Below are 27868 nucleotides of genomic sequence, written 5' to 3' on the forward strand. Positions count from 1 at the left end.
CTACCCGGCCTCCGCCATCTTGCCTCTCTCCCTGCCTGCCCAGAAGCCGAGTGCGGAAGTGGAAACGGCACTGTGCGGGGCTCAGGGTTCCGCCTGTGGACGGCTTGCCATATCCTCCAGCCGACACAGCCTGCTTTCCATCCAATTTAACCGTTTCTAACCAGCGGAGAGTCCGGGAGAGATGGCTGGACGGTTACCGGCGTGTGTTGTCGACTGCGGCACAGGGTAAGCTGTTCAAACCGGGACCGCCGTGCAGACGGGCGGTTCGGGTGTCACCGAGGGGCTGCCGAGGGACTGTCAGTGTCAGCAGCAGCAGCAACTGGGTGTGTGTCTGTCTGTGTGTGTATGCAGACAGCTAGCCACCGAGCTAAAATGCTAACGACCTGCTAACTCTGACATGTTATGTCCAAGATAAACCCAGTCAGGTCATTAAGAGCTGCTCACACACTCTTTATTTTCCACTCCTGCTTGTTAGCTAGTGTCTTCGTTAAGCAAAGCTCATCACCACAGTGTGTTTTCTTCCTGTCGGAGACATTTTCGCTGCAAGAGCCTAGCTAGTTTATGCTGTTGCAAACCCGAATCCTGACTGAGGAGGGCTTCCCCCACAGCTGGTTTCATTCATTTGGAGCTGGCAGGCCGGGTTCGCCATAATAGTCTGACTTTCTGTGTTAATTTGGCAGTTTTTTCCACACTGATATGTGTCCCGTAAACATACGTGACCGTGACTTTGACTGGAGGAATTCAGAAACCTTTTTAGCTCGTTAGTGTGGATTTGAGCAGGCGCAATACTACTTCCTATTCAGCCTACACTTCCTCATTCACGCTTTTTAGTCCATATATGGTCGTTTCTCGGCATCCCAGCATGCTTTTTAGTTAACTTCTCTTCTTGTACTTCTTTGCCAGGTTACAGATGATTTTTTAAAATAAACTCTTTCATTTGTATTGGCCTAATAATATTATGCTTTAGCAGCAGATGTTTTAAAGGACAGAGATGCAGATACTCTGTGAGCTCCTCCTGCAGCAATGTTTGTATTGATCGCTGTGCAAACCTCCTTCCCTGCCACTGCTATTAGGCAGATTTTTTTTTTTTTAACCTCTGATGTTTTTTCTTAATAGATAAAAGTTTGAGTCTTTAAAATCTGTATTCACATCCGTTTTCCTTTGCTGCATTCCTATTTGACCCTTTAAAACCTGAGAAAACTGGTTTGATTTCTTACATGGGGGAATATGCAATGAGCAACTTGGCAAGAAATGTCCTTCAAACTGCAAAAAAATGAGGAAAAGGTGACAAGAAAATTACTTGTGAAGAGTTTTAGAAAAAGGACCATTGTAATAAAATTATCCAAAAAATAGGGAAACTGTCCAGAAGACTGTTTATAATTATAACACTAAAAAATATAATAAAATCTGTGAAAATATTTATAATTTTTCAGCACTTCTCAGGTCATTTTCTTGGTTTATTATCTTCATCTTGTGTGTATTTTCAGGTAATTTTCTTTTAAATTTTTTATTTTAATTTTTTTTAATGACTTATTTCTTGCTATTTTTTAGTCATGTGTTCTTCAGTTGCTTGTTGCCTTCTCCTCATTTTTTTATTTTAAAGAAATCAAACCGGTTTTCTCAGATTTTTACATTTGAATGATGTTCTTCAGTCATTATCATTTTATTACTGTAGCCACATGAACACACACACACAGTCATTGTATGTATCCTTTTTTATGAGTAATTCTCTCTTTGAGGAAGAGAAATGTCTTAAAACCACTGCAGCAATGCTGATTTTCCCCGACAACAAAACTCAGCCTGATTGGTATGCTCCGTTAGTTTTGGGGGCTAACATTGGTTTGCATTGCTTGCATGTAGAGGCTTGAAGTCCTCTTGCATACCTCTCCACTCATCCCCCCTCCTCCCTCCAGGCTGTTAACCACTCTGCTGCTTCTGATCTGTGCTGGGACAGCACAAGAAGTTGCAGCTGAGAATTAGGTTGGCCTGCGCTAGTTTCTACTCATCAAGCAGATGGCGTCCACTCTCTGGCCAAGCCTTACAGTCATAACACATATGTTCCAATATCAGTGACTACAGGACTTTTTTATAATCTGCAGAAGTAATGCTTAGCGTGATTGGTCGTTTTAAATGGGCACTTCGACGTGCTGTGGCTTTGAAACGTAGCCAGAGAGTACCAGCTTTGGGCAGATGTTGTGAAGTGCCGGAGGAGTTCAACAGCTGTCTCTGAGTCATGCTCATGATGTCCAAACTGTGACAACTCCACTTCCTTCTACACATCAACCTTCTAAACAGCCTGGCTGCTATTATTAGAATAGATAACTTGACCATGCAATGAATGAACCACCAGATTTAGGTCTAATTTTGCTTAGGTTTGTGCAAAACTAGCATTGCACTGACACATCAAGGCTTCTGGAGAAGAAAAAAGAAAATCTCAGTCTTAGTGCAGTCAGTGTTGGGTGGAGCAATTCTTCATCCATCTTAAGCAAACAGCTGAAATTTCATAACATGAGACTGCAATCATTGAGCCTCGGTCAGCATGGGTATGTATTATATTACAAGGTAAAGTAGCCCTACATTAAGTCTTTGAAACCTGAGCAAATAGGTTTTATTTTTTATTTTTATTGAGAATAATATAGTCATATAACAATAAATGAGGGGATGTACATTTTAATGCAAAAAGAGTTATTGAGAAGCATTTTTACATCTAATGGCAGTAAGAAAAAGTGAGAAAGGCAAAAAATAGAGGGGGAAAAAACAGAAAAAGCAGGAAAAAACACAAACAAACAAAAACAAAACAAGAATCCAAGCGCACCAACATCCACACGGCCCACTTTGGGTTCTAAAAAAATTACCTTTAATATAGCACAAAAAAGAAAAAAGATAAAATGATTTTTAGAAAGATAAAAGAAACCCCAAAATATATAGATAACATAGTTCAAAATAATTAAAATAAGTATGTAATTTTCTGTACTTTTTAACATTTCTTTGTAATTAATTAATTATGAACTCCTAATGATTTCTTTCTCTTGCTTTTTTTAAAAACTCATTTTCATGTCAAGTTTTTTGTCACCATTTCCTCATTTCGTCCCATTTGTGGGACATCTCTTGCCAAGTCCCTCAGTTCTGTTTAAGGTCTGATTACAAAAGAAATCAAATCATAGGTTTCATAGGTCTAAATGCATGTGAAAGGCATCTGAACGCAGCTCAAGAAAAGTGATGTCATTGTAGGTTTCAGAGGGTGAAAGAAAACAGATTTGCAAAAAAGTAGATGTTTTATTGAGGTAAAAAAGTATAAGTTTCTCCCCCAGAAAGCTACAAACATTTAATTGACCCAAAAGTGCTTTACTCAACTCCAGCAGGTTGTTGAGCTGAGCTACAGCTGTCCTCTGCAGTGATGTCCACCAACCAGCGTCAGACATGCAGTGCGAGCCTGTCGAGACAGGTCGAGGTAGACAAGCTGGGACTGTTCTGTGGTATGAAGATATTCAGAGCGCTGCTGCTGCTCTCTGTTTCCGACAGACGAGGTTGTTAACTGTCAGCAGGCTGCTGTTTTTATCACTAAATGTCAGTCTTTGTTTTTTTGTATTTCAGTGACATGGTGACTTTACAGGTGGGTCCACCAACATGGAGATGGTTTTATTCAGGCTCCTGCATCTAATATTCAACCGTTAACAGCATTTTAACCAAAAAATCAATTGGTTCAGTACCTTAAAAGTTGGGTCTCAGCTGGAACAAAAAAAAATAGCAAGTTTTCCTTGAACCTCAATTGTGAGCCGTGATGACATCGGTGGGCGTGTCATATTGTACAGATTGGAAAGAGAGGATGCAGAAGGCAACACTGTAGAAGTCGAGTTAGAAACTGTTAGACAAAAAAAGAGCATGCAGCGGTCTTATTAAGTGTTGCTTGAGGCTTGTTTTTGGGTGCAAGGCACTGTCAACTCAACCTTAGAAATCGACAAATTGAAGTAAACATGCTTTTATTTTTAGCAATACTGCACACAGTGGACCTGCCAGCTATATCTCCTTTTCATGTTTTTTTTATGTATTTGAACAGGATCTATTGCGTGTTCCCATTGTGTTCTCTCTCCTGGCTCTACCTTAGAAAATCAACACTGGCAGCTCTATCGGTTTCTCAGTGTGCTTGTCAGATAGGTGAGGTTGCCAGATAAGATTATATAACTGTATTCACACACCACACTGTTTTCAGATCCTGACAAACCGAGAGTCACTCAGGGGATGTGGGAAAAACAGGCAGTGGTGGTCATGAGCTCGCCGTTGCCTGTCAGGTAGCATCAGTTCATGTCAGAGGAGGATGGAGTTATTTGACCAAAAATCAGGACATCAGGGTGTCTGCAAGACCTTAAAACGGCTTGAATTCATTATTACAAATATTGTACCTTAAAGTCATTAAAAAAATCTTAAATCTGAATTTTCTTAGGTCTCAATTTCCACAAATATTTATTCCGGTCTTCCATTTATCCATCTTTTAATTTCTTTTGTCAAAATGAGTCAAGCTCTTCTGTGTGTCACAAATCTTCAAATCCAGCACTAAACCTTATACTGTATTTTCACTTAAAACTCACTTACCTGTTGACAAACTGTAGATAAACCCACATAAAACCTCCCTCTGTATGGGACTACTTATATACTATACTTACCTGCATTGTTTTTATAAGATATAGATGATTAGTCCAAAAATGAATCCTAAATTTGGTTAATAATGATCCTGAAAAGGTCTTAAAATTGTTAAATATAAGTGTCTGATATCTGTAGACACCCTATCTTGAATTGAAATGTTAAGGATTTATCCTGATTTTTTTTCTGAGATAGTAATCTGCGGTAGTACAGTGTCTTAATTTCATATTTTTGTGCCTATATGTTGTTGTTCTAGACAAATGTTGGTTGTTGCCTACATACATACGAAATTCACCATTTCTGGTGTAATAGGTAGATTTTATGTAGGAAACTTTTGATTGGTGTTTGGAAGGGGAAGTGCAAAAGTTTTCATAAAAGTGTTACATGTTGAATCTAAAAAGTTGTAGATTGGTCTGTAGAAGCAGGGTTGCAACAATTTGAGATTTTCATGGTATGATAACCGTCTCAGAAAATATCATTGTTCACGATATTACAATATATGGTATACATACATACATACAATACAGTTACCTTAAGCATTAAAGGAATAAAAACAGAAGTATTTTTTAATTTAAAAAAACCCCCAAAACACTTCAGTACTATAACTTAAACTATTAACTGTTTCTTAAATTGAAGTATGTGTCAAAAGTCCAAGTTCTGAAAGTAACTATAATAGAAAGAAATTCTCCTTCAGGTTGCAGTTTTTTTCTTTTTCTTGTCAATTCTGTAGACAAACAAATTTACACGATACGATAACTGTCAGTTTCCATACCACTGTATACCTTTAAAACCAGTAGGATTGCAGCAGTATACCAGTACACCAAGACACACACAGTTTCCACGGTGATGGAAAACCGAGAAAAGATGTGGAATTTCACAGTCTCATTTTCTAGGACTGTAAAAGCCATGGAATAAGTAAAAATCATTGAGAGTTTTGGAAAAGTAATGGAATTTCCTTGTGTGTCATGAAATGGTGCAGTAATCCTCTGTGGCTAACCTTCCACGTAACACAACATGAAAGCAAATTTATTTTCTGAAGCTGTCGATGTAACATGGTGATGCGGGACAAGGTTTTGTTGACTATCATACACGTCTCTTGGTTTTCTCCCTACGTTTCGTCTCTTCCCTATGTTTGCCAGCTAGCCGAAACTATTTCTGAATCTAATTTGTTTGCAGACTGCCTGACCAACATGGTCAGGATTTTTTAATTTGTTATGCTTCCCTAAAAAGTCCTGGAAAAGTTTTGAAATTTTGTTCAAGAAAATGTATGGTAACGCTGGACACAGTTAGGACAGTTTTTTCATTGTTTTATCTCACATATACTGCCCACACGCCTATTTGAGACCAAAGTTTGCTTATAATGTTTGCAGGTCATTTCAAGTTGAATTCAGAGCAGCCACTATTTTGACCAGGATGTGGCCTGTTATGCCCACAGTGCTTTGGCAGTCGTCAGCAGTGTCCTCTATCAGTCCCTCGGGCCCTGTGTGCAGGAAGTATCCGAGTCCTGTCTGGGTCCAACTCAGTAGGGACTACATCTGGTTAGCATGTGCCCCACAAAACAGCATTTGTAGAGCAGAGACACAGAGGAGGCTGTTCAGTATAAAGTCTTTGATGCTCAGGCTGAAGGTGTCTGAACTGAACGTTATATGAGCCTAGAGATGGAAATATTGCTCATGTGTCCTAGTCGTTATGATATTTGTAAACATCTTATGTCATTTTTTTATTCAGACAACTTCCCTCTTTGGTTAAAGGTTAACTAACTCTTTTTTTACTGCATAGAGAAGTAGGCAACAAAGACTGCAGCTGTGTTGAGGTCACAGCTAGTTTATATTAAGGACGCTCAGTTTATGCAGAAGTGATCTTTTTCCCCCCGAGACAAATATGAATAGCGTTCCCAATGCTACATGAATGGCTCTTTTTAATAGCCTCCCATTAGCAAACTCCAGAGCTGCCGCTGCTCTTGGCACCCGGCCAGCCCGCCAAAGGACAGTGACGGCATTGATCAAAACGATAGCTGAGAACATGGAGGCCAAAAATAATCTTACTGGAGTAAACTTTCATGCATATAAATGTAGTGGCAGCAGTGTAGCAGGTGGTTGGTTTTGTCTGGCGTCGATGTGATGAAATGTGACGTTTCTCTCTTGCAGTTACACCAAACTGGGATATGCAGGGAACACAGAGCCACAGTTCATCGTTCCATCATGTGAGTATTTCACTGTGCATTGACACTTTCCCTCACACCAGCCAAGAGCTCCAGTGACACCAACAATGACCATGATGCATCTGTGTAGGAAAGTGTTTTGCTGTTTTGATTTCATTAGTCTTTTTTTAAAAAACAATATAATAAAACAACTTTGTTTTTTTGTTGTTTTATCTTTGTTTATTGTCTGAGGTTTTTTAATGTTCTTTTATTTATAATTTCTTATTTCATTTAAATAAACTGTAAATGTAGCATGTATGGAGCCAGGGTATGCTTCGCATCAAACTGGGTAAATTAAGGGTTTATTCTAAACAAACATGAGTTTGTGATCGTTGGAACAGTGGAAATACCAACCAAAATGATTTCTCTGAGTTTTGTTTTGTTTCTGTGACTTTGAATGACCTGTTTTACAATGATTAAATTACTATTTATTTAAAGGGTCCCTACAGAGATACACCTTTTTGTTTGTTGTTATGTGTTCAGCCAGTAACAACCCCAAAATTGCCATTGCCAAACCAACCAGACTCCATTTAAATAGACAGTAAATTTAACGTTATAAAACACACTCCATAAGAAGTACACAAAAACAAAATAAAACTCAGAATCCATCTTGATTCGTCTTTCCACTATTCCAACAATCACTAACTCTGTTTTTTTTACTTTAATAATTCCCCCAGTTAGATGTGAAAATATGTTGGCTCCATACACGCTAAAATCTCTGTTTATTTAAAAAGAATCTGGTGAGTTTGGAGATGGCCGATTCGGGTCTGTTTCTGCTGAAACAAAAAGTATGTTACTCTTTAACAAAATGGTCTGTGTCTATAGGGATCCTTTCTATAAAATTGTCAGACACTTAGAATAACAATCTGAGCCCGTCAGTGGCAAAATCAAGCATTTTAGTGGATTTACATTGACAGTGCTCAAATGCTCTGAGTGGTTACATTGCAGACTGATTCACTGCTGCTGGCTGCAGCCCTCCTCTTCAGTACTGGACAAGTTTAAGCAAATGTTCTCATTAGTCACAAAAACATGGAGAAATAGCATCCATGTTGAAAAATGCTGAAGTTATCCTTTGTCTCTTTCACATCCAATTTTAAAGTTTCAGTCGCTTTGTAAAACAGTTGAAAACAGTTTGATAATTCCTGATCATTTTAACTTTTTTTATCAATAAAATGTACACAACTTTGTAAGTAAGTTTGTCCTTTCTGTTGCTCTCTGCTGAATTCTCCTTTTTCTTGTCAGGTATTGCCATCAAAGAGTCTGCCAAGGTTGGAGACCAGGCCCAGCGGAGGATGATGAAGGGGGTGGATGACTTGGACTTCTACATCGGAGATGAAGCGGTAGACAAGCCCACATATTCCACTAAGGTATGTGACCCTGAGAGCTCAGCACACCCACAGAGGCCACTGGCAAAGCAACTGTTTGATATTTTCCACTTTCTTTAGAAAACTTATATATTCAATGTGCATGCACTGCATTTAGTGATTCATAAAGAAGAAGCAGGTTAAAGGAGACTTTATCTCCATTTTGCTAAAATGATGGGTGACTGCTTTCCTTTATTGAAACATGGTGGAGCCAGACAGAGACTTTACCAGGGTCAAACACAGTGTCCAATCTGTAAACTCATTAACCTGAGAATGTTACTGTTGAATGACCCATGATGACCTGTATTTCTCCAACAATCTGGCCTTTTAAAGGGTGTTCCTTAGCATTTATTTTTGAAATGATAGTCTATTGGCATTTTTTTTCATTTGTAGAAATCACTGGGTAAGTTGAACCCTCTGCATGCGCAACTCTTTGAAGTAACAGAGATTAGATGAAAATAAGACAAAATATAATATAACCCAAAGTTGAGACGCAGAGTAGCTGATGTGGTAGTGCAGGTTCTCCATATATAAAGGCTTTGTCCTTGCTGCAGTGGATGCGGGATTGAGTCCAACCCATGATTTTTTACTGCATTACATCCTCTCTCACTCCAACTGTCACACTATAGCTTTCCTATCAAAATAAAAGCATAAAAAGCCCCAAAAATAATCTTAAAAAAAGATAACCCAAATTCTGTCTGTTAAATGTATTGTGATTTTGCTGACTATTATTCCTGTTTATCTGGGACTCCAGGGATAATATAAAAGTTGTCAAAAGTAAAAAAAAATATAGCAGCAGCACCCACAGTTAACATGTCCTCCGTGATAGTAGGCCTTTCACAGAACACTCTTCATCGCAGGAAAAGCACAGGTGCAACTAATAGCATCGGTGGCTCTGCTGCATGTCCCAGTAAGCCAGTTAGTTGGCCTGTAACACACCAGAACTGTGTCCCACTTCTTTCTGTGCCACATACCAGTTCTGAGCCGGTTTTGAGTTTGCAGTGTGTTCACCTGAAAAGTCACAAAATAAAGTATACTTGTGTTCAAATGTACACTACGCTCATACAATGCAACATACAAAGGAAAAAAAGGAGCTAATTACATGTTGGGAAATAAAAATTACATCTAATTGTTAATGGTTAAAAAACATTTTGCTGCCTTTTTGTTAAGTTTTGTCGGTAGTAGCATTCCAAAGTTTTTGTTAGATTGGCATCCAATGGTGTTTTTTTTACCTATTTTCACAAATTAATTAATATGTTCATTAATTGTATATTAGGAGTGGAGAAAAAAAATCTCAGTATAGCATAGTTTCACAACATTTGCTGTGGCAATATTGTATCGATACACCGACCCCAAGTATTGATTTTTCTTAATTGTATAATTTATTAATATTGTAAATACAAATTTAACTTTTGGCAGCCTACTAGAATGATAAAAACTATTGTTTTTTTTTCCCACTTGATACATTTTACTGCAAAAAAAATATTAAAGTGAGAAACTTAATCTTTAAAACTTGGTTTAATAGATAAAACATGTGTCAACTTGTCCTTTGGGGACAGTTGCAATAATACTGTGTTGTGAGTCAAGTATTGTATTAATTTCATATTGTGGGGTCTCCGGTGATTCCCACCCCTATTGTTTATTAATTGCATGAACAGCACACTTAAAGATGAGTATATAGTATATATGTTGTAGAGTTGGAATGCAGTGTTATAAGGTAATGGGACACAGTGTAGGGCCCTGCAACACCATAATGGAATGCAGCCATAATAATTGTTATTTATAACACCAGTGTTTGACAAGTTGAAATATTCACTGTGAGAAAGGTCAATATAAGGAATAAAAAGCAGACATTAACACTGTACTGCATTATACAGTGGAAAGAAAATGGGCTCTAACGTGACTCATGTCCGTCTTGAAGGAAGCGTTATTGAACATGGACATGGTTCACTAAACTACCTCCATCTTCAAGTGTTGTAGCCTGAAACTGACATAACAACTGCAGGATGTCATTAGACAACGCACATACTGTGCATTTCAGACATGGCTGCTGCACTAGAAATGTAGAAATTAAGGAGACAGTTCACCCCAAATAAAAAAAAATCAAAAATACTTTATTTTTACACATTTTGCATGTGGTGCTATGCATTAGTCTATACTTTTTTGATGTGAGTCTCAGAATGTTGGAGATATCAGCCGCAGAGATGTCTGATATAATGAAACAAAATGACACTCGACTTGTGGTGCTCAAAGTGCCAAAAAACTACATTTGAAAAACTCAACAGATTTGTGTCTTTCCAGAAATCATGACCTGGTTACTCATGATAATCCACAGACCTTGTTGTGAGCAGTTTCATGTAGGAACCATTTTTATTTTTTATCAACTGTATCACCTTGCAGAAGAAGGCATTCATGGCCTCATGGACGAGAGGCTCATGCTGGTGACAGTGCTAGATGTAAACATTAATGGCGTCCTACTTAGCTGAGCTGTGATGTTAGCTAGCTCAGTGGTTCTAGAGGCAAATTACAAATTACATCTCCTGCTAGCTCAGCAGGAGATGTAATTTGTAATTTTTGATATTGGGCTACACTGTCCTCTTGAGAATTAAATTCAGCTTGCTAATATCCAATTAGTTCTGCTGCTTATATATTATATATACAGTCTCTACACATGCAACATTTTTGCAGCTATGTGTATGAACAAGCTTATATGTTGGATTACAGTCCAGATATTCAGCTTCAATGATCAACTGTGTAGTGATCTCACTAAAACATAGACAGGTAGTTAAATCCAAAAGACAAAATAAATATAGAAGAGGACAGTAGTAGTTTTTTTTTTTTTTTTTTTTTTTAAAGCAGTGTGGCAAGCAGTTTGACGTGTTTGACATGCTTGCTGTTTTTGTGTCTTGTATTCATGCTTTTCTGCTGCCATCATATCTCAGTACAGTGTTATAATTAGCTGAACTCTTGTGCCAACAGTGGCCGATCCGTCATGGGATTGTGGAGGACTGGGACCTAATGGAGCGCTTCATGGAGCAGATCATCTTCAAATACCTGAGGGCTGAGCCTGAGGACCATTACTTCCTTCTGGTAAGAGGCTTAAAACATGTGGTTAGTCTAAAACAGATTTCCTGCCTTTAATGGATATTTTAAAAGTTCTGCATTCCTCTCTACGTATGAAATTAAGACTTTGGCTCATGGGCTTAAGGCCAATGTTATTTGCAGCCAGAACTGTACTTTTTACCATTGATGGTCTCATGTAAGCTCAACGACGCCACTCGACAAAAACAATATTATTTAAATGTCGGACAAGTATGCTGCTTTTAACCACACTCTGTTACAGAATAACCATATGTGTCTGTGGTTGTGCTATGTCTCTTTGGTCTGCAGACAGAGCCTCCTCTGAACACACCAGAAAACCGAGAGTACACAGCCGAGATCATGTTCGAGTCCTTCAATGTACCCGGCCTGTACATCGCTGTGCAGGTGAGTCATGCCTCATCATCGGGTGTGTTTAATAAGAAAGTACGCTCGATACCTTAAGATATTTTTCTCAGCTGATTTTATAATTCTGTTATGCTAACATGCGCTCAAAAGTCAGGTTTAAATTCACTGTTTCATCACATTGTAGGCATGTGCTGCTTCCTAATGTGACCATGACAGTGAGGTGTAGTAGTACGCAGGAGTGTGTCACAGAATACTTGTAGGCTATTTCCATGTGAACACACAGTCAGGATGTAAACATTATGACATTTCTCTGTGTGTGTGTGTGTGTGTGTGTGTGTGTGTGTGTGTGTGTGTGTGTGTTTGTGTGTGTGTGTTTGTGTGTGTGTGTTTGTGTGTGTGTGTGTGTGTGTGTGTGTGTGTGTGTGTCAGGCTGTTCTAGCTCTAGCAGCCTCCTGGACGTCCAGACAGGTGGGAGAGAGGACGCTGACAGGCACTGTCATCGACAGTGGAGACGGTGTCACCCACGTCATCCCTGTGGTGAGTTTTCCAGATTGACAGACATGCACTCTCCAAAATATATATCTCTGACACATACACATGTCCTAGTACTTGAACAATCAACATCTTTGTGTGTGCTCTCCTGGTTATTCATGGATGAGACTAAGACTCAGAGTCTTTGACATTAAAAGGATCAATATGACTGTGGTTCTTTTGATTTTCTACCTTAGGGTGCGAGTTGATGACGTCACACGAATGGTTGTCTGCTGTAATCGCAGTGTAAAACACTGTAGTTTAGACTAGTTTTACTAGTTTTTAACATAACAAGTTTTGATACAATGGAGCTTGACAGATTTGAAGAGAAGAACCAGGGACAAAGTTAAAAACCAGCTGCCATGGCTTTTTGAGCCAATAAGCCCAAATATAGAAGTTAAACCTGTTTCAAAGGAGTGGGACAATGTCAGCAAATTAAAAGTGAAGATCTGCCTGAACTTGACCAACATTACATTCAGTATCAGGTTTCTGCTGCTGACAAACCACACAAAACACCTCCCCACACCAAATATGTGCTCTACCACTGTCTCCATCAGGCTGTCAGACCACAGCAACCATGTGAGATGCTTGTAACGTTACATCAACATTATCATGTCTCAATAAAACAAGCTAATGTTAGCCCTAACCCTGCCACCTTATATCAAGGTCCATATCATTCCTACCATGCAGCCGAGTCAAATGTAGGCATTTTCTGCACCACGAAGCATTGGTAAAATAGATCAACTGCATGACTCGCCATCAGAAGAACTGTTAGTGTTAAACTTGTCCAGTTTTCCTGTGTGTGTGCGTGTTGTGTCTTCGATAGCTGGTGATGTCAGTTTGGTGTTGCGTCCCATTCTCTTCTCTGACGTAACAGACGTTTATCTTTGATGTGGAGACACCACCAATATCCTGCTGGTTCCATGGTATAAATTTGGAAATGAAGTGCTCCCTCTTCATCAACACAATCAGCTTATAACTTCAGGCTGATTAGCTGCTCTTTAGATCATAAACCGAAAGTTTTACTCTGTTTACTCCTCACCAGCTCTGTAATGGCTCCTCTTTAGCTATTGTATATGAATATAAGTAATTCCAAACCCCAAATTTTCCTTAAAAATAGGGAATAAAGTGGGACTGCAGCCTACCCCTGCACTGCCACTGGGATGCCAACAATGCAAGGTGTCCCACCGATCAGGCGTTATGTGCTTTCCTGTACATTCGTGCAGTACTCTTCCCAAAAACTTCTTTCACACAAGCCATTAAAACTTATTGTCAGAGAACACAACAGCCATCAAAGAACAAAATCTTTCTTACAGTACTAAGCTCCCAGCTCAACAACTCCTGCAGGCTACAGACAGTCAGTAGTCTACATGCATGGTTTAGTAAAGCTACAGTTATAGCTCTGTTAGGCCATTTAATTTATCTCTTGTCCATGTCCGAGTTTACAAGCACTGGGGGGAAGTCGATTTATTGACAGAAGTACGTCCGATTCCACCACGGCAGGTGGAAAAATGTTCTCCTTCAGCTAGTTGCAATACACCTAAATGATTTGTACTATCTATGATTAAGACCCAATCACAATTTTAACTGTTTATTCATAATAATTTAGGGGTAGAAAACTGCTGTGTCATGTACATAAAATCAAACGGCGCTGAGAAAACTTAATATCAGTTTCAGAAGAAAAAATATTTAGAATATTTTTACTGCTTCACCTTGAGAAGAACCAATCCTGTGAAGTCACCAACTAGCTTTTTGAAAGATGGCTGCTTCCTGCTGGTGAAAACATGAAGTACTTTCTATTTTTCTGTCAAATCTGGGGGGATATCAAGTTTGATTGCAGTGTCATAATTTGCCTTAAAAAAACGCCATAAAAATCAAATGAACCACAGTCATATTGTTCAGATACTTTGGTGAAATACTAATTTGAATATATTTTTATAGAAGTTTGATTTTTTTTTTGTAATTCTCTTTTTATTGGTTTATGTGAATGTACAGGAACAAATTACACAACCAAATGAACATGAAGACCTTTCAACCATGTAAAAATAGAAATTGAAACAATACATAAATGATATAAACAGGTAAAGAAATAATAGTATAAAACAGAATGAACAAAAATAAATAGTTGGGCAGGAAAGGAATAAAAAGGGGGTAATAAAATAAATAAAACAATAAAAAATTAGGGTAGGAAATAAGTAGAGAAGCAAACAAAAATATGCTGTGTAGATGAGGGTATTGGATCAAACCATACACACGTAGACAATGGGTGGCTACTAGTTACACTATGATGTGTTTCTGTCACTTGTTAAAGAAGGTGGATTTCTATATTTAATTGATCTCTTGTAGAAATTTCACATCAGCTTGGTAGGAGTTTTTATAAATATCTATTCAGTTGTTGGCCAGCTGTTTTGATTTCTTACCAAGTCACAGTCATTTCTTTGCTTTGGTAAGAACAGCATTAGTGTTAATTCCCTTCATTATTTAATCATTCATTTAACATCATTTAACACTGATGACTCATATTTAACTAGAATTAGGGGCAGCAGTGTGTAAATATTATAATGAGGTTTTATACATTATGCAGACAAGAGTTTGGAACCCCCCTTCTCTCTGTTAAAAAAACATTTCCACCTGTCAGCTTGCTCAGTAACTGGATAGTGTTGATGTTTCAAAGTAGGCCACAGTGTTTGAGAGGCTGGAAGGAATTACTCAGTTTTAGGAAATGTGCTTGCAGAATACATTTAGCGGCTGGGTGACTGAGTCAGCATGTCCGTAGCCGCTGCTGAACATGCACAAAAAAGGAGCCAAACCCAACACCGTGGGATATGGAAAAGTCCTTGCAGTACACACATCTGATGGAGGAGTATCAAGCTAAAATAACTCTAGACTAATGACTTGTGTTTTTTCTCTCTTGCTGTCTGTCTCTGCATTGATCCTGTCTCTCTCAGGCTGAGGGTTATGTAATTGGCAGCTGTATAAAGCACATCCCCATCGCAGGACGAGACATCACCTACTTCACCCAGCAGCTTCTGAGGGAGAGGGAGGTGGGCATCCCTCCGGAGCAGTCGCTGGAGACGGCCAAGGCGGTCAAGGTTGGTCCTCAGCTACAATTCCCATCAACCACTCTCTCTGCTATGGAGGTGCTGACTGGAGTCACAGAAGGAAATTCATTTATCTTTAGTGCCATACAACATAACCTCTAGTTTCACAGCAGTTAAACTAGTGGTAACAGTAGTGTTTCCTCTGAAACACGGCATACGGCTGAATATGGCTATTCTGATGTCTCTATTAGGGTTTGGCAGGTGTGAAAATGATCGAACTGGTTTGAAGGGACCAACCGATATTGCCCTTTCTGCCGTTTATTAATAGTTAATGAGACCAATCACAGATAACAGACAGGCTGTGTCCACATTGGTGGTAACAGACTAGTGTTTGATGATACAGAACATAAATCAAGAAAGACAGGTACATTTCCCCTACTGTTTAGATTTTCCAAAATTTAAGAACTTTGTACTGTTTGGGAGAGACAGCGTGAACATGTGAAAGTTCTGTAAAATATTTCAGGAGGAGACTTTAAAGAAAAATAGAATAGCAGTCAGAAGAGAACATAATAAGGTCATTTATCCAATACCTTCACAAAATTGGCCATAAAAGTCTTACATATTTTGTTATACAGGATTTTGCCACAAGGTGTCACACTTGACTCAGCAGCAGCTCCCGAGTGGAACATAATGAGATGCTGCTCTGTTGCTATCTTTGTGGCTGGCTTTGCAATGGAAAAACAATGCCTTTTGCAACTAATAGAAAAACTACAGATGCCAGAGTTTTCGGCTCGTTGCCAGAGGTTTGCAAGCTAACGACTATTATCACTGTGCTTCTTTCACTTCAGAAATGCAGCTGCAAGCTACGCTTTGTAGTCTTTAAAGTACTTTTCTTCTGACTTGCTCTAGTAGGTGGAGAGAAAATATAGGTAGAGCTGCTGTGCCCAAGTCTTATGATGATCATGAAAACCTGCTGTGTACTGAGTCATAAGTTAGCTAAAATGTCAGAGACTCTCTTTTGTAAAAAGACACACAAGTAAAACACAGCGGGCTCTCAAGTCAGCATTATGATCTAAATATGTCCATCCGATAAGTCCATAACGCAATTAATGTAACAGGCCAAGTCAGGGCTGGGCGATATGGGCTAAAATGATATAGCAATACTTTTAGGCTATATCTGGATACATAATATATATCTTATATCAATATATCTTGATATTTTTAAATCTCCTCAAAAGCTCTTCTTTAATGCAAGAACTTGGAGACATAATCAAACATTACAATTCCCTCTTCGATGTGACAGTATTGTAGGAATAGCTATTGGTACTTAAAAATATAAGCACTATTCCATTTTTGTTAAAAAATCATAAATAATGTAGATATAATGACTAAGTGGGTAAAGTATTAAAACAAGTAGAATTGTCTGATAAGTTGAAAAAAGTGCATCACTTTACTAAAATGCAAACTTTAAAATCAAGAAAAAAGACAATTTGTTCCAGATCACGATATAACAATATCCAATATCTAAGAAGATGTATAGTCTCATATATGTGATATAACGAATATATATTGCCCAGCCCGAGCCAAGTAAACAATAAAAAATGGACTTCATGTTCAGTCTCATCATGAAGTGTTTTCTCTTCAGGGTGACCATTAAACTGGGGTTGGGAATGATGGGAAGTCTTTTAATGCTTCATGTTAGTGTTTCATTTGTATGCAGTCCTGCTTAATAATATAACACACCTCCAAAGCTGCTTAATAAAATACCAAGTGGTTGGTAGAGGAGGCACATCTCTCAATATGTATTTTTTTTAATTATCAGAGTATTGCATACATTCATGAAATTATCTGTTTTTTTGTTTTTTTTTGCTGTTGATTAGCGTGATTGAAACTATTACATAGGAGCATTACATCTGTACTCCTCTTTTGTTCTTGTTTTTACCTTTTTAGATAGAAAAATATATTTTTAAAAAGTAAATAAAATTATTTAAAGTAATAAAAAATAATCTGTATCTTGAAGAAAATAAATGACTTAGTTAATAAGTAAAATATAAATAAAAAAATACAAAGAGTAAATAAAAAATTTAAAATAAATAAAATTATATTTATATATATATACGCAAACACACATATATAAATATATATACATATACACACACACACACACACACACACACACACACACACACACACATATATATATATATATGTATATATGTATAATTTAAAAAGAGGTTAATAGGATAATAGAGCCTGCTTTTATTGAACCATAGAACAGGGATGAACAATACAAAAAAACATAAGAATAGAAAAAATTCAGTACCTTTGTAGGGAGACAGTCCAGCATTTTTTAAAAATGGTAATACATCAGATCAACACTCATACCAAATTGTTTTCATTGTACAATAAAAACGGCGTCATTTCATCATATCTGTGGGCTGACTTGGGAGTTTTTGTTTTAGTCTGCTAGATCTCTAAAATCTGTATCTTTTTCACAAAGGAAACCCATTTTGAGCATATCTTTGACATCTCTCAGTATTTGATGATGATGTAGTGGGTGTCAGATTTCTGTGAGAATGTAGCTTCATGTGTTTTTTGCCTGGAGCATGGGGGTGACGGTGAGGGACTTTTGATTTCACAGGTAAAGTTATGTTTAACTGTGATGAGTTCTGTGATATCCATAGCAGATTCACAATGTATCAAGTTATTTAATGTGCACCTTTTCACCGGCACATCGAGAGTGATAAACTCTAGTTTGAAGAAGTGGGACGTCTCTGTGTTTGTGCATGAGGACAGCAGGTGGCACCGTTAGACCGCCTGTTACATAGAGTTGCTGTCTTTCAAGCCTCACTGCTTTTGTTTTGTGTTTTGTTTAGTTTCTGATGATTAACGCTGTTCTCCAAACTGAGATCAAACAAAGCTGTAGATGTGCCCCCCGCCCCCCGCCCCCATATTTTCCAGGTCACAAATTGATATGACTTTTTGTTTATGCCATTTGCCTTCGTTTATTGTTGCTGCTTCTGTCAGTCACTGCATTTTATTGATTCACCTCAATTCTCCACAATTCCCCCATGTTTATTAAGTAGCTTGTTATCCAAGACTTTGTTCTCGATGTCAAGGACCATCTTTCATTACCCCGAGACAGACAAACAAGAAATAATGTGAATTCAAATAATTAGCATTAGCGTGGAAGGGCTGCGCGTTGGGCATATTGCCAATCATGTCAGGAAATGTTAATTTAACCGCTGTGTGGCTGGCAGTATGGACCATGTTCCCTGCAAATCAAACTAATGACATCTCCTCTGAATACAGTGCACTGTTATCTGCTGCTCATTCATATTCACTACTACAGCAGCAAAATCAATTACACTCCAACCTCATGCATGTTCACAAATTGAATGTGTTTTCATAACTTCCCAAATAGCGGTAGAATACACCGCAAAGGTAAACAACAAACAGCCCCTGCTCTCATCATCACTCTTACATTACAACACAATGATAACAAAATGTTGACGAAAAAGACGAAGAAGACATTTGTACGCTGATTTTTCTGGTTGATTTAGAATGACTGATGATAAAGATGAGTTTCTACATGAAGAACAAACAAAGCTGTGTGTGCAGCAGGGGGATAGAAAATGGTAACGATGCTACTATAGCTTATAAATGGACATTTTCACATAAAGCAACTTGCTGTAAAACCAGTAGAATTACTGTTTTAAGGTCATTTCTATGCAACGCCCATTTACAAAACCTTTTATTTTTTTTACCACATGCCTGCTGATACTTTGATATACATTTATAATCACTAGAAGACTAATAAGAAACATGAACTTTTTTCTACTGCTAGACTAAATGTGCGTTTCTTTGGTGAGATTAGCACCACCACGGTCATTTTCAGCACTTTTTGACGGCGGATCAGTCTGAAATCATGCAGGTAGTGATGGAATAGTCATCGGTGAGCTGAAGAGCTGCAGGCGACGCGCTGCACACCTCCAGCTTTCACTATACACTGCTTGAATTCTTTGAAAAAATATGGGAGAATAAAAGCAATGAGTAACCTGGCAAGAAATGTGTCACAAATTCCAAGAAATTAGTGAAAGGCAACAAGAGAATGATCTCAAAATTAGTTAGAAAAAATGGAGGGAGGTAAGAAAAACTGATTTTTAAAAAAACTAGGGGAAAATGTCCAGAAAACTATAATAACTATAACTATAACTATATAATTGCTATTATTTATATTTAAAATTATGTTTTAGAAAAAACAAGTAACACATTTTTTAAAAAAAATTCAACTGCTTTGGGGGTCATTTCCTTTCTTTCTTTCTTTCTCATCTATACACAGAGATGAAAACGAGCATCAGAATTCAGGAGACGCTGCAGCCTTGTTACCTTTTCACAAGCATTACTAACACAGCCTCAGCTCTACTTAAAGGGATTTATAAGCAGCACTGTAAGTGTTATCGTGCTATGGTGAAGCTGACTCTCCATCTTTCCTCGTGCTCTCCCCACCAGGAGCGCTTCAGCTACGTGTGCCCAGATCTAGTCAAAGAATTCAACAAGTACGACACGGACGGCTCCAAGTGGATCAAGCAGTACACCGGCATCAACTCCATCAGCAAGAAGGAGTTCACCATCGACGTGGGCTACGAGCGCTTCCTGGGGCCGGAGATCTTCTTCCACCCAGAGGTCAGTGCGGTGTCAGTCAAAGCAGAGAACAAAACTGGAGCATTTCACTTCGAACCTTCATGTGTGTGATAATTATTGTTGACATGTTGGTGCATACGCTGCACAGTATAACATGTCTTCTTTGTTTACCTTTTTTCCCAGTTTGCCAACCCTGACTTCACCCAGCCGATCTCTGAAGTAGTGGACGAGGTCATTCAGAACTGCCCTATTGATGTCAGGCGTCCTCTTTACAAGGTAAGCTGATGTTCACCATGACGACAGGTTTGTGTGAAATAGAGCTCTGATCCGGCCCAAAAATCGGGCCCGAGCCGTCATGAAGACGCACAGTTTCTGTCCGAGCGCGACCCGAGCCGGACCCACGCAGCAGTTTTGAGCCCAAGCCTGATTTAAAAATCCCAACTGTGTACTGTAAAAACAGGCCTATAGTATATAACATTTTACATATTATAAAATACATGTTTTTTAATGGTAAAACATGTGTTACAAGCTAAGGGCTTGCGTGTTTTCTCACGCTGCTTCTTCCTCCTCTCTTCCTTCCATCATCTTGTGCACGACAGGTTCTGCAAAGCGGGCTGCACCCCTCAGTGTGTCTGGTACGCACAGTGATGGTGATGCAGCACGTAGATGTTGATCACCAGTCTTTGACTCACTCGTTTTCCATCCCTCTCTGCCCTGCGTTGTCTCTCTCTCCCCTGGTTCTCCACATGTTTCGTCGCTTTCCTTCTCTCTCTCCGCCCTCTTTCTCTCTCTTTTTCTCCTGATTAAGTCCATGTAAACTCCTGCCAAAGTTCCATTTAAGCATGAGAAACTTCACAACAGTTTCATTAAAAAGAACAACAAAAAACCCGTTCAATTGGCATGAACCAGACCCGATTCAAACCCAAGAGAATAGTGAGAAATTACAGCCCGGGTGGCCTGAACCCGGCAAGTCGGATTGGTCCCAATAAGCTTTGGCCCAGAACCAAGGCTCTTGTATGAAACAGGCTTTGTTGGGTTAAGATCTTTGAATCTTAACCGAATGATGATAAGAATTAATCGATGATTGATGAATCGCTTGTTAAGAATATAAGCGAACGTGTGAATATAATGGACTAATCAGTATGCTATGAAATGCTGTCAAAAGAAATGCAATGTGTTGCTGTGAGCTTTGACTGAGGATAAAACGCATTCAGTATTGTTTGTAATAAGCAAAGTTTTAACTTTTTTTCAATAACAATTAACAGATTAATCGATCATTAATTTTACAGATTAATCAGTGAATGAAAGTGCTTAAGACCTGTTTTGACTCATGGGAAATCAGACAATTTGTTACTTAACTTTGCAGCCTATCAGTTTTGGCGTATCATTGAAGATGATTGAAGGGATGATCAACAGTTGTTACTTTTCATGTCGACATTAGGGGAATTTAAATTTTCAATTAATAATCTGCAGGATCTGCCTACTATGAATTTAGAGATGTTTCTGGTGCAGCAGCGTGTCCACTTGCTGAGCCCCGTTAATCAGCACAGGAGTGCATTTTAAAGCCTTAATTACAATCCAGAAGCAGAATTATCTTAAATTCAGCTTGAATTCTTTCCTAATCTGCAACATGTTAATGTGGAGGTTGAAAAACAGTTCCTCAAGTGCTTCTTCTTCTACACCTTTGTAATCCCCGTCACATTTTCTTCCACAGAACATCGTTCTTTCGGGAGGCTCCACCATGTTCAGGGACTTTGGGCGGCGTCTGCAGAGAGACTTAAAGAGGACGGTTGATGCCCGACTGAAGATGAGTGAGGAGCTGAGTGGAGGCAAGCTCAAGGTGAGTGTGCGCTTTAATTTATACGCAGCGAAGATCGATACTGCTCGACAACACACAATTACTGTGTGAGGAGAGAAAGTGAGAAAAAATGTAAAGTTGATGTCCTTTCTTACTCTAGCTATTGTCAGCACAGATTGTGTGCAGAATGTAGATGAGTTGCTTCCAATAACCAATGTATAAAGAATAAAGCCAGGGGGGCTGAACGTAATTGAAACGTTTCACCTTCAGGGAAAAAGTATATAGTTGGTCTCTCCTGCCTCCTGCTTAGTTGCTCAAGCCGTGAAGCAATACCTGTGATTCAACTGGGTGTTAAATGTCATCCAGCCTCAGGCTGAGCTGACTGCCATCTGTAAATCCAACTCCACCATGGAGGAAGCAGATGGTGAATGTAGCCAATCAGAAAATAAAATAAAACTTTTCACAGGTGATATGAGATGTTTTTTTCTAAAAGAGAAAAAAAACCTGACATCAGGTCCAAAATATCCTAGACATGAGGAAAACACATTTCAGGGATTCAGCTTATAGACATGTGTCCAAGCCCTAATTATGTGTGTAAACATACATGTACATTTCATGTTTAAACGGGATCCTATTTTCCCATGTTTTTGTGTCAGAGTGACTAGTGGGGTAAAAACAATTATGAAATTATCTTAATATTGAACAAGAGCTAGTAGCAGCAATACTGGCTTCAATGTAACCACATCTGGCAGGTGCCCCCCTTCATTTTCCGTCCGCTCAAAATGTGCGTTGTTTTCTCCACCGATGGGCTCAGAATGAGGGGTCGACAGATTATCGGCTTGGCCAATTATCGGGACAGATATTTTGCATTTTGCCGATATTCTGTATCAGCGACCATAAAAATATAACGCTTAATTAATGAAAAAGTGTGTGTATTAAAGTCAGCCTCCCCAGGGGAGGCAGTCTGCTATACATGTGAAGACAATGTCAGCATGAGAGGAACTATTACTTTGTAAAAACCTCTGGGAGCTATTTTAACTTATTCAACGTCACAAGAAAGTTGCAGGGAATTTGCTGTATATGATGTTAAAAGTTTCGGTTTTGATTAAACAGTTTCATTTTTATTGTAAATGCATATCGGTTCCAGATATTGGTTATCAGTCTTAATAACTACTAATAATGGGTATTGGTATCAGCCCTGAAAAACAGTATCTGTGAACCCCTACTCAGAACGTTATGCAAGTGTCCATTTCTCTGAACCTTTTGCTCGTTCTGGTCCATTTTGTGTCCGAGTCTTGCTGAAGGAGAAGTGCCGATCTGAAATCTCATGAGAGATTTCAGAGACTCGTTGCTGGAATTAAACCGTGAAAACAAAAGTGAAAATTGTATAGTTGGCAAAAGTTTGTTGTGTTGGACAGGTTCTCACAGAGTGCTTGAGGTGCTTACAGTACTTGAATTTGGCACTCCGAAATTTAAGTTCAGAAATAAAATCAGACAGGTTTCAACTTGTTCCTTGAAAAAGTACTCAAATAAAATTGAGAGAACTGAAAATAAGTTATTTTATGAAACGTATTAGCAAAATGTTTTGAAAATGGAGGCTAAGAATAGCCGTGCTTGTAATGATTTCAAACACTGTAAGATCGGTATGAGCTTAGAGCTCAACAGGCTGGTAACTACTAGTAGATAGCTGCTGCTAGGGGAGGGTTTTGATAAAGTCAAAACCAGAAGACAAATAATAAATTAATTAAACGTAAATAAATAAACATAAGATGTAAAATGTGGATATAAAATAATATAGAGAAATAGACCAAAAGCATCAATTACAGAGGTAATAAAAGCAATAAAATATAAAAGATAAAAGGAAATAAAATAAATAAAACGTGAATTAAAACAGTATATTAATAATAATGGAATACTAAAAATAATTTGATGATTCAAGTCATTGATTCTGCGAGCCTCATCTTCTCAGGCAGGAAATGAAATGAAAAATTCTGCATGATTTCAGAACAATACTTTCTTGTCAGTGAGACTTGGACACAAAATGATATCCTGAGTCTGTCAGAGGCTAAAACAAACACTTACAGTGGATGTAAATTGAAAGCGCTCAGTTGCCCTCAGTCCTTAATTTACAGCCTGTCTTGCCAATACCTACTGCAACGCTGTTTCTTAATGCTGCACCAATTTCAAACAATTGTTGCTCCTGCGAGTCACTTAGACACAAAAACATGGGAAATTGGGTCCTGGTTTAAAAATAATGGAGTCCGCCTTTAAATGTGAAGCTATAGGGTCGCCTGCTCATTCGGGCTGATCAGCCGGGCGCTTGGTTGTGTCTTTTGTGTGCCCTTTGCTGCATGTCACCCCCACTCTCTCTCCCCCTGTCACACTTTAGATGTCCTGTATATAATAAAGGGAAAAAAAAAAGAAAAAGTACCAATAAATGTCCAAGTGGTTCCAGAAGAGTTTTGCTGTGATATTTTGGTGAAAGTGTCACTTTTATATTTGCATTACATGTTCAATCTGAAAGACTTCATTATTTGGCTCCGCTGTGTAGTTTTTAATTTCTGTGAAATGAGGACAGTTTCTGGGGTGCCTGGTGGATCAGTGGATAGAGCGGTGCCCCCATGTATGGAGGCAGCCCTTTGCTGCATGTCTCCCCCTCTCTCTCTCCCTCTTTGCTAACACTAACACTGTCCTGTCAATTAAAGGCAACAAAAGCCCCAAAAAATAATCTTGAAAAAAAAAAGAATCTTTAATATCTTTAAAAGCTCCCTCTATTTGATCCATCTCATTACATCAGGAGTTTTAAACATCAGTATTCACAAACTGCTTTAAAACACGTGTATTTCAGTATGGAATTCATGAGAGAATGATTTAGAGGGCAGTATCTGTATGTTTCACTTCCAAAAAAAATATAAAAGGACATAATAATTAGACAATATGAAGTTGCCAGGTAGAATTTTTGGTGAGGTGCTGTGTATGGTTTTTGAGTATTAAGTATTGACTGCTAAATAACTGACTGACAGACCATCTGCTGTTATTTGTTGATTTATTTTTGAGAAAGGGGGCTGGTAAAATAAGATTCTTATCTCCTTGCCCCTTTTTGATCATGTAATGTAACATACCATATAACTAGTGTTCTGATTTGAATTATGCATTTCCATTATCAGAATAAAAAAGTGAAAGGAAGAAGTCATCCCATCACCACATCCATCCCAGTACTGTTTCCTCCCCCGCTGCAGCTCCTCTGCTTTAGAGTAACTGATCCTGATTGTTCTCCCTCTCCTCCCTCCGCAGCCCAAACCAATCGATGTCCAGGTCATCACTCATCATATGCAGAGATACGCAGTGTGGTTTGGTGGATCAATGTTAGCATCAACTGTAAGTATTTCAAACACGCACCCGCACTCTGTTTATCACCAGGTATGAGTTATACGTTATGACAGGAGCGTGGTGTTTACTTTTAAGTTAAACCGACATTATTTCGATCACCTCGTGTGACATTGAAGGCTGCGCTCTGCTTTAGTTCAGTCCTCACTTGCTGTGTCATTTATTTTCGTCCCACTGAGTGGAAGTGAATGCAGTGGGTGGTCCTGACATTTCATTATTCTTTCTCCCCCTTTGATGCGTTTTTTGTGTGAGCGTAGCAGATCATTTTAGCAGCGTGAAACATGACTGGGAGCAAAGGTTTCTGACAGCTGATTTGCAAACGGGCTAATTGATGTGAGAGTTGGAAAAAATAGTTCCCTGAGAGGAAAAAAAATCTCTTTTGAGTTCCTCAGTTAAAGAAGACTTCATATTCTGTTAGCAGCTTCTTTAATTGTCTTCTTCTTGATGTAACCATTCAGTACATTTTCATACAATAAAACAGATTATTATTGTCAGCTCTATAACACTGCTTCTTACAATACAGTTTTCATTATTTAAAGTCCTACTTAAATTACTTTTTTTTTTTTAAATTAAGAGCACTGTTTACATGTAATTCACAGAGCTGACCTTTATGCTGTACTAAGAAAGACATAAAATTACAATTTCAGACTTTAAAGCTTTTACTTTTGCTTCCCAAAAACAGCTACCTCAGTGCAGCTTTTCTCAGCAGCAGCACCTGCAGTTTGTTTAAAATGAATAAAATGACCATCATGCGTGGACTAATGAAACAACACCAGCTGCAGAAAGTAGATATGCAAATACAGTGGAAACCACATATCCTGATCACGTCTGTCCGGGTCAGACTGATCACTGTAAGCTGATGAATCACCAAGTTTTCATTTATTTCTCATGCAGATAAAGCCCCTTTCCCACCACACAAAAACCCAGTAAAGCCCACTAATATCTAACTTTTTTCTTTAGCTGCAAAGGTTACAATCAGCATTCATTCTCTGGACCATTGACTCTTTTTCTGTTCTGTTCATTTTTCTATTTTTGCCCCTTTTGCTGTGCAACTTAGCATGTAGTATATTGAAAATAATTCTTTTTTATGTTTTTTCACATAAAAACATAGAGGCATCATGCAAAAACCTGCCGGTTAAAGGGTTACAATTATGAAAATTAATGAATATTTGATATTTATAATTAGGTATGATGGTTAGAAAATAACTTTAATATATATTTTTAAAGCTTAATTTTTGAAAAGTGCATTTTGTGTGCAGAGCAATATGAGTGTGAGTATTTGACACTGCACAAATATAATAATGTAAAAAAAAAACAAAAAACAATGTAGCTGCTAATCATTGACATATCCCAGGCTGAGATGATAAAAAACTATTTTGCATGTAGTATATTGAAAATATATATATATATGTTTTTCATCTAAAAACATAGTGTCATCATGACAAAAACCTGAAATTTAAAGGATTAAAATTCTGAATATTCATGAATATTTGATATGCATGAGTGGGACTGATGTTGGTTAAAAAATTATCTCAGTGAAAGTAGAAAATAATATTAATGTATAATATTTTTTGATTCTGAAAAGTGCATTTTGTGCAGAGCGATCCGAGTGTGTGTGGTATTAAAGCAGGTCTAAAGGGTTATTGATGCGTTCGGCCCGCGTTGGTGCTCACCATCGTTTTCTTTGCGCTTCCAACAGCCCGAGTTCTACCAGGTTTGCCACACCAAAAAGGATTACGAAGAGATCGGGCCGAGCATCTGTCGCCACAACCCCGTGTTCGGAGTCATGTCTTAACTCTGGAGCTGCGGAGTCTAACGGCGGCGGGTGGGGGCGGTGCAGTTAGGCCGTGGAAAGGACAGGATCAGGAGGTGGGGGATGGCGGTGCTTCTGTGCTTTTTGATTACTTGTTTCAGCTTTGGATGTGTGGGACGAGAAGGCGATCCAGAATATATAAAGGAAAAAAAAAGACCAGACCAAACACAGAGCGGCTGGAAAATTTATTGTGAATGTTCCTTTTTTTCTTTCTTTCTGTTTCTTTTTTTTTTATTATTATTATTTTTTTGTCAAGATGAGGGAAAATGGTTTGTAAGCCAAAACAGTTTTAAGAGCATTTCTGGATCTGTTGAGAACATGCAGTGAGTGATGATGATATAGATTATGATGACGACTATAAAGATGGTGTTGGTGGAGGCTGAGCATGATGACAAAAAAAAACATCGAAATATCCTGACACCAGAACATATTATTTATGTTTATACGAGTCCAGGCAAGATCCGATGACTCTGGAGATCATTGACGACTTTAGAACATATTATTCTCTCCTTTTATTGTCTGCATTCTTTTCCCAGCTTCAAATGCACATGTCTGTGTATCACGGTAAGAGCTTGTTTATATTTCATACAAAAGTTTTTATATGTAAAACTTGGGAAATCAGGGGTAAAAAAAAAAGTAAAAGATGCCAATATCAGTGAGAGACTGTTTGAACCCACGATGCAGCTTTGATACACAGTATCTTCTTGAGTTTTGAGCAGGTGTTGTGTTCTTCCCCACACGTGTCATTTCTGTCTGCCCTTTAATTCTTTAACCAGGACATTTAATTTCCATCTGCTTTCACTTGAGACAATGTCAGGATTCCACCTCTGTGATGCAGTGAGAGAGAAGAGAGAGGACGTTATAAAGATGAATAAGAACGACTGTCAGACCAGTATTGTTAGACTAGAATTTTTTTTTATTATTAAATACCAAATTATTAAAAGAATGGGATTTGTGTATTTAATGCCTTGCAACATTCCAATAAAGGCTCAAATTTGTTTCTAA

The 27868-nt window shown here is 38.3% G+C and overlaps 1 protein-coding gene across 1 annotated transcript; it reads left to right on the forward strand.

Moving 5' to 3' along the window:
* The first annotated feature begins 16 nt into the window (after positions 1-16).
* LOC121948901 (actin-related protein 3-like) lies at positions 17-27868 on the forward strand. The gene is made up of 12 exons (XM_042494436.2): positions 17-225; positions 6786-6841; positions 8081-8205; positions 11182-11292; positions 11593-11688; positions 12079-12186; positions 15129-15272; positions 19734-19907; positions 20049-20141; positions 21580-21705; positions 24958-25041; positions 26750-27868. The coding sequence occupies exons 1-12, from the start codon at positions 182-184 to the stop codon at positions 26843-26845; spliced, it is 1257 nt and encodes a 418-aa protein (XP_042350370.1). The 5' UTR covers positions 17-181; the 3' UTR covers positions 26846-27868.

Source organism: Plectropomus leopardus, chromosome 10 (assembly GCF_026936395.1).
Source record: "Plectropomus leopardus strain MGB_pleo_1.0 chromosome 10, ASM2693639v1, whole genome shotgun sequence".
In the NCBI taxonomy this organism is placed as follows: Eukaryota; Metazoa; Chordata; class Actinopteri; order Perciformes; family Serranidae; genus Plectropomus; species Plectropomus leopardus.

Excerpts from the sequence above, each read along its gene's own strand:
- LOC121948901 (XM_042494436.2), top strand. The coding sequence starts at position 182 with ATGGCTGGACGGTTACCGGCGTGTGTTGTCGACTGCGGCACAGG. Across the intron at positions 8,206-11,181 it reads AGCCCACATATTCCACTAAG|TGGCCGATCCGTCATGGGAT; the intron begins GTATGTGACCCT and ends TTGTGCCAACAG. Across the intron at positions 21,706-24,957 it reads TGAGTGGAGGCAAGCTCAAG|CCCAAACCAATCGATGTCCA; the intron begins GTGAGTGTGCGC and ends CTCCCTCCGCAG.